The sequence below is a fragment of the Natator depressus genome, chromosome 8, assembly GCF_965152275.1.
Source record: "Natator depressus isolate rNatDep1 chromosome 8, rNatDep2.hap1, whole genome shotgun sequence".
NCBI lineage: Eukaryota > Metazoa > Chordata > Testudines > Cheloniidae > Natator > Natator depressus.
Genome location: NC_134241.1, coordinates 63,484,847 through 63,492,731, shown reverse-complemented (window position 1 = coordinate 63,492,731; position 7,885 = coordinate 63,484,847). Strand labels below are relative to the sequence as shown.

Below are 7,885 nucleotides of genomic sequence, written 5' to 3'. Positions count from 1 at the left end.
CCATCCCCTAAAAACTGTAGTTACAAAGCTAGTGCTGTATTTTGGTTAGAAATAGCAGGACGATTTCCACAATGATTTGCAAGTCCTAAGCACATCCTTATTTTAATACAGATCAGTTCCTAATTTTATGTGCTTTTGGTTTCACCACAGCAAGTACACTTCAGTGAACAATAACCTCAAGAATTTCACACTGCTGTTAGTAAAAATTGTTCTCTTGCTGACTGAATAAAGCTTTTCCCTTGCTCCAAAAATGACAAAGAAATCTTTGCTTCATCATAGTTTTACTGACAACCAGATTAGCCTGGTAAACATAAAATGCAGAACACATTTCTGGGCTTTGCTATCATTTAGAAATATGATTCCTCAATCTAAACAGAAAAACTGAATTCATTCAGCATTACTGGATTCAACCTGTCCTGTCCTCCATTCAGACTATGCACATAGTAAATTACTACCAACACAAAGAAGGGAGTCGTAAACTGGCCTCTATGTTTTAAAAGGAAATTAGTATTTGTGAAAAATGTCCAGTGGACTGAAAAGTTTTTCCTAATAATCACTGCATATGAGCAGGAGCAGTGCATGCTTTCACACTATTGCTGTCAATGTCTCTCAAACCTAGCATGGAGAGAGTATCTCAAGTGGGGAATGAATGGGGGGAGTTTCTCTGTTCATTCTTTGATTTTTTTTTTTTTTGAGTATGCTAACAAGGGTGGCAGTTGTGATATGGACGTATGTAATAGGAACTGGACTATAATCATCAATCCATTTCAAATACTCCACTGAACAATCAACAGCTAGTAAGAACTGGTGGTAGCTACTGAGCTGGGCTGGTTTCAAAGCCCAGTAGGTAAACAGTTCTTTATTCCACTATCAGTTCCTTGTGCTGCTATGTTTGTAGAAAGCAGAAATTCTTCACAATGCTTTTCTACTTTTCCCAACTTGTTTTGTACATGACAGTACAATTAAATATAGAAATTGGAAAGCATGGGGAATGCATTTTTTGTCTTTCATTTAAAAAATGAAATTAATTGCAAAACACTAGTGTAATGTTAAAATGGCACAGTTTAAAAAATAAGGTAAGATATTCCCCCTGAAGGCTTATATAATATAATTTACCTGGGCATGTCACACATCTTCTGCAACTTATGGTGCACATGTAACAAACTAATACATTAAGGGCCAGATTGTGAATCTATTGCTCTCATTGGTAACTCAGAGCGGATTTCACAATCGGGCCCTAAGTTACCCATTTAGAAGAAAAATAAGGCTTGAAAAATACTGCTTAAAAATATTATGTTCCAAGTTAATATTGCTGTAACAATTTTAACATTTCAATTTCCTGTCTTTTTAAACTGTGCAATCTGAATATGACATTAATGTAAATTCTTCTGATTTCCCCAATTAATTTTACAATTTTAAGTTTAGAACAAACAGGATTTAATATGGAATGCAGACCTGCTTAAACTTATGTTCTCAGAATCAGAACAATGGATAGTCACCAGATTTATATAGAAAATATTTTGCTTTTTAACTGACACATACGTAGGTATGCAGCGATGGCACTATGGCGCTCACGATCTTAGGTAAGGTGAGACACGTATTCTGTTAGTATCCAACAGTTACCATACACTAAACAACACGTAAATGATAAAAATGTCCATATTGAACTGATGTATCAAAATACTTGGCACTCACTAATGAAGTGATGAATTGTAGGTGAATCTATCAGCTGTCCTGCTTAAGTGGAGCTGGTTTTTTAGCCCAATTGGTAGGGCACATTGATTAGAAAGCCTGGAAATCTTCATTCCTACCTTAGTACTGACCTCTCCCTGGGAGTTCACTCATTAATATGGATGTCTACCTGTTTATTTACAGAGGTGTGTGCATGTTTATGTAAAATACAGTTGTCATGTGGCACATGCATGGTGTTCAGACACAGGATTATCAAATGAGTAGTGACAGCTACCAGTTTGTTGCATTCCTGAGCATTAATGATAGCACAGTGCAATTTGCATGTAAGACTTTTATTGAACCAAACACACACCCTCACAAGATGTCTTTGGTACTCACATTTGTCCCTAAAACAAAAGTTAAATTTTTTACCATTAAAAGAAATAATCCACATAATTGGATACATAATATTAAAAAATGAGGTGGTAAAGGGGTAAGACCATGTACAGAGTCATTGTAAAGATGAAGAACAGTTTACCCAACTAAGCACATCCTGAGGACAGCTGACGGTGAATGGAATGATTTGAAATACTTTAGACATTTATTTACTAATGTCTTGCTAGTGATCTTCATAGTGTTCTAGAAATGGATCTATATTGAATCAGTGACTGAGTCTTTACCTTTCTTCTCTAAAGGCCAAATCTTTTAAGGGTTAAGATTGGTTTAGGGGATGGGCCATTAAGGATCTATTTTTTTAATATTAACTTGAGGTAAATATCATAGGCTGGGCACCCTAATTAGGAAATTCATGCTTGTGTTCTTGTTTTGGAGAATTTTGAATAGGAACTGTCATATTGTAATTGTACTGCATTTACAACTTGGAATAGCGACAGAGAAACTGAAATAAATGGTAGTCTCAGTAAAATCAATAGCAAAACTTCCAATGAGACTAGTATTTAGCCCTAAGAGATGACCGAAAGCCCGCTATGTCTCATAAGATTTTTTTTTTTTTTTTTTTAGATGAAGCGACTAGTACTGTGCACATATTCCAAATGAGGCCTTTTGAGCACCTGCACAGCCTACTGCTTATTTTGTGGCCAGAACTTGGATGACTTTCCCCACTTCCTCCATTCAATCCCCAAAGGGGAGTCCAGTTTAAGTAGTTGGTTAGTTAAGGGTAGCAGGTTTCAGTGCTCCTCTTAGGAGCCTCAATTACCACAAAATCAATTCATTTATTTTTCATTTAAAAAAAAAGATGGTCTGGGTTTATAGAGATCCTGAACTCCCCACAGCTCCCATTGACTTCAGTGGGAGTGGGAGTTGCATATGCTCAGTGCTTCTGAAACTACACCCACAAATTAATGCATCATTAAGTTTGAGAAAGTAAGCACTCAAAAGTCAAGAAAATCCAAAAGCTAATGTTTCTGCTTCAACATCAAATTGGTTTTAATGCACATGGTATATGTTTTATTATTATTATACCATACGGTGAATAGGATGTGCAACATGGCCAAGTTAATGTCGCAGCAGGAAAACGGTTGTTTATCATTTCCTGACTTCTTTGAGTGCTTGATTCTTCAACTTCAGTAATGTACTAGTGCTGTTTTGTGTGTTTAATAGATCATTGGCTTGAATGTATTCCACTCATCAAGTGCTGATATTATGATTGATTTCAGAGGGAGCAGTGAAGGACATTTTTTATTTGGCCCAGTATTGTAAAATTTCTGCTTTATGCATTTTTCATTGCGATTATATTATGAGGTAAAGGAAATTTGGTATTGGCGGGAATTTTGCTGCACAGACCACCTAATGCGAATGGGACTTGGTGCATTCTTAGGGCCAGCTTTTGTTTTTATCCCATGCCAAACCTCAATGGGACTACTACCGTCCATAATATTATTTGTGTATAAGTGTTTGCAGGATTGGTGATTTATTTTATAATTTCTTCCTTTGGATTACTTGTTAAGAATTTTGGGGTACTTTGTTTAAGACACAATACAAAACAAAGCTGAACTAACAGCATTATAGGCTAAAATAAAATTCTTAACTTTAAAATAATCTTAAAACCATTACTTTTTCCACTATAGAACTAACCTATACATAGCAGTAATAAAACTGTTAGGTAAAAGTGTCTAAATATATTAAATAGAAACATCCGATGTTCATATGTGATGGTATAAAGTGGAGATGACATGACTGTTGCCAAAATGACTGCACTATTTGTAAACAGAATGGACCAAATTCATCTCTGGCATAAGATCTCCCCTGGAAGCAAATGCCAGTTGCACCTGTTTATGGAAGGGCTATCTGTAGCCCAACAAAAGACCCTGATTCAAATTCTGCTTTTACCTACATGCTTGCTGCTCCATCTGAAGTCAAAGGAATCTGTCCCTTAGAAAGTAGGAAGGCCCTAATTTTGAAAATACACAGGAATAACTTTGTGAATAGCTGCATTGAGTTCAATGGGACTACTGGCATGCATAACTGTTTGCAGGATTAGGTTCTTGTGTATGCCTTTTCTGTTGTCCTTTTCCTCTGAAGGCTCTTCCTGGTGTGAAGGCCTAGATCCTGAAAGCTGAACCATATGAGCAGACCCATGGATCTGCTTGCAGGATCTGGGCCTTCCTAATCTGTAAAGACCAGATACTGCAAGACATGTTTAACGTTGTGTGCTGTGAAGAGTTGCATTGACACCAGACTCTTTCAATGGGAATATTTGCAGTGAGTAAAGGTAGGAATATACTTAAATCTTTGCATGACTGGAGCCTATAGGATGAGTCTTTGGTTTAGGGAGCCAGCTTTCTGGTTGGGAGAGAGTAGAGCAGCCACCTCTGCTTTACTCTGGATTAATGAAGGCATTTCTAAAAAGTCCCCCTTTCTGTGGGGATGAAGGATTTTGCAATGTGCTTTAGTAATGAGATATTTTAAATATCTGACACAACATTTTATTTCCCTTTCCCTCTTCATTTGGTGTGTGTGCAAATGGGAACTCCACTCCTCTAAACCTGTAACAACCTGAGAACCCAGCATGAAGGGTTTGGGGCCATGAGGTGAAAAAACCCAACAATTTAGCTGTCTGCATGTCTTTCTTTCTAAATTAAACGCCTGAAGGAGGAACAGTGCCCAGTGGTGGGTTTTGGGGTTTTTTTTCCTCTCGGTCTAGGGAAGCGTTAATTATAACGAAAGCAGAAGTTCAGGCGCCTCTCGGGGTGTTTAGAGGAAACGTGCAGGGCTGTGCTGGACGGGAACTGGACAGCCCCCATGGGGGACATAACTAGTCAGAGCTTTTGGAGCCGCACCGTGGGTCAGGCAGTGGAGCCGGGCCCCTGCCCTGTGCCTCCGAGCGCCGTCAGCGCGGGCTTGAGGCCGGGCCCCTACGGCAGAGGCAGCTGCAGCAGGCCCGGGGCCGGTGCGGGGACCGGGCAGCCTACGCCCCGCAGCGTGTCCGCGGAGCCGTCCAGTCCCGTTCCCCCCGCCCCCGGGCCCCTGCGGCGGAGCCAGCCCCTGGCCCCGCGCAGGTGACACTGCCGCTGCTCCGGCCACCGCCGAGCTTCCTGCTTCCCAGAAGGTGCCGGCGCCGCGGCAACAGGAACTGAGGCTGGGAGGAGGCGGTGCCGCCGCTCCCCGCCGCGCTCACGGCCCGAGCCGGGGGAGCGGAGCAGCCATGGGCCACCGCCAGCAGCCGCTGTAACCTCCCCCGGGGCCGGCGCGTCCCTCCTTTCCTTGCCGGCCGGGCGAGGTGTTTCCCCGCGGGGCGCGGAGCGGCCGCCCGGGGCCCGAGATGTGACCATGGACAGCAGGATCAAGTGAGTGCCGGCGGCGGGGCAGGCAGGGCGAGCGGCGCGGGGGCTGCTTGGCGGAGCTGGGCGGCCGAGGCGGCTCTGGGGGCTGCGCTGGAGGGAGAGGGGAGGAGGGACTAGGCCTCAAAGCCTCCCCCAGCCTGGCGGGGTGTGGGGCAGGGGCCTGGCTCTGCACTGGGCACGTACAGGGGGCGGCTGAGCAAAGACCCTTGGCACGACAGGAGCGGGGCTGTCACGGGAGCCCACACGGCAAAACCGCCCCTTCCCCGCAGGTGTGACACTGGCAGCCTCAGAGTGAACAGCTGGTGGCTCCCCACCCAGTTCTCCATCCCCCAGCGGAGACGCCCTGCCATGAATCCTGCAGCCCGCCCCACAAGGGGAGCTTGTTCCCCCTCTCTGCCTTATCATCCTTTATTCCCAGGGAGAGACTGTAGAACCCACACTCTGTCTCTGTCAAAATGACCCCCCTTCAATCATCAGAGACTGTTCTACCTGCACCTTAAAGTGAGCCTCACTGGCTAAATCCTTCATCACCAGAGGATGAGATAAAGGTACACAGAGATTTATAATAATCTTCATCCCAATGAGGGAGTGCCCCACAAGTGGGAGAATTGACAGGCCATTGTTTCTGTCTCTGGGCTCATACACATCATAACTGGTCTTCACAGAAGACAGTGCCAGCCTAAGGTTTGGTACCTACTAAACGTCTCAGAAGAATGGCCATGATGACTTGTTTGGGTGTTAGGTGGATTACAAAAACAATACTGAACAAACTTTTACACTTCTTTTTGTCTATTTATTGTCTCTTTGGATCTATTGCCAATAAATGGTGATTTTTAAAAAAATATTCCAGCTATTTTACTTGACTGTCATATTTGAGAAAATTACAGGCAAATGAGGCCTGGTTTTGAGGAACAGCTACAAAAATAGTGTGTAAAACTAGTAACATCAAAACAGAGGTTGTTTATAAACATTCTTCTAAGGAATCTAACAACATCTTTCTATTTGATTATTGAAGAAAATTACTGTTTTTCAAGATGTTAAGAGAATAATTCTACCTCGCAAGAATGTTAGTGTAACCTAGATGTGTTGACAAACTTTGATGAAGTAAATTTTCTGTGATGGTTTGAAGCTACTTGCCCATTGTAAGGAGTCCCATTGGTTTCCTTAATTCAGTAATTGACGAGAGGTTAAATCTGTATTTTGTAAACTGACAGTAATCTATATTTATGATGAATAAGTGTGCTGCTATTTAATAGTTATAATAGAAATGAAAGCCAGCCTGACATATATCAGACTAGTTAGACATATTTCTTGACACTTCTAAGTCTAAGTAACACCTTCTGTGTGGGAGGTGAAGAGTAAACCTAGAACTTTTCTGTGGAAGCAGACTTTGTGGTGGTGTACTGAAGGAAGCAAACACGTTTTCACACGTAAATTCACTTAAGTTGAGTTCTGAAGTCCTAATCCTGTATTTGAGACACGGTTTTAATGGAAATGAACATGTTAAATCCAGCATTCTGATTTTCCACTCCTTCTTTAAGGAAGGGGGAAAATGAGCCAAAAGAGCAAACACATACCTAGGTTTAAATTTCATTTAACCCTTTTATGGTAGAGGGATTCCACTCTTCTCACTACAGGCTGGGTTCTTACAGCTCAATTTTGTCCTCATTTAAACGAGTGCAACTCTGATTAGATTCATTCTGATCTTGCTAGCTGAGGGGAGAAAAAATGGATCATTTTCTTTTTTGTTACACTCCAGTAAATTTCTAGTAGTCTGGATTTACACTAGTGTAACTGAGAGCAAAACTTAGACCAAAACAAAACTAAAAACCCAATATGAGCAGAACTAGCTCATTCAGGATCCTCCTTTAAGATTTTCCAATTGAATAATTTAAAAAGTGATGCAGGGAAGGAATATGATGTGGGAAGATATGTGATTGTTGCTCAGAAATGCGATATCTCAGTCTTAATATAAATGCATATCATCAATACTTGGTGACAAAATAAATGATAGAAAACTCATTAAGTAACTGGTGACCTCTGAAAGTTTCCTTCCAGTCCAAAATCCCTCTAAAACTTTTTTAAAAAACTTGTATTGAACTATCAATATGTGATATATGCATCATTTTAGATTAATAAATTTTTAGATTTTAGATTTATATGCATCATTTTAGAAACCTGGGGCCCACTCTTGAATTCCTTACTTGTGAAAAACTGCTGACTTCTGTAGGCATTTTACTCAAGAAAAGAGTTCAACCCTGGGCCTTTTATGTGGTTACTTAGATAAATAGTTGATATGGTGGAAGTTATAATATTTGCTTTTACTATAAATGGCAGATTGCTCATCAGAATGAGAATTTAAATAACTCAGAATGGTAAAAATAAATTAAGGGTTTCTTCTGAACCTAACA

The 7,885-nt window shown here is 41.2% G+C and overlaps 1 protein-coding gene across 1 annotated transcript in view; it reads left to right on the top strand.

Moving 5' to 3' along the window:
• The first annotated feature begins 5,200 nt into the window (after window positions 1-5,200).
• Window positions 5,201-7,885, top strand: part of DENND1B (DENN domain containing 1B) — a 240,237-nt gene continuing 237,552 nt past the window's right edge. Inside the window, exon 1 of the mRNA XM_074961176.1 lies at window positions 5,201-5,477. Within this exon, the coding sequence (XP_074817277.1) occupies window positions 5,461-5,477 (17 nt within the window). The 5' untranslated portion in view covers window positions 5,201-5,460. The remainder of the gene's footprint in view (window positions 5,478-7,885) is intronic.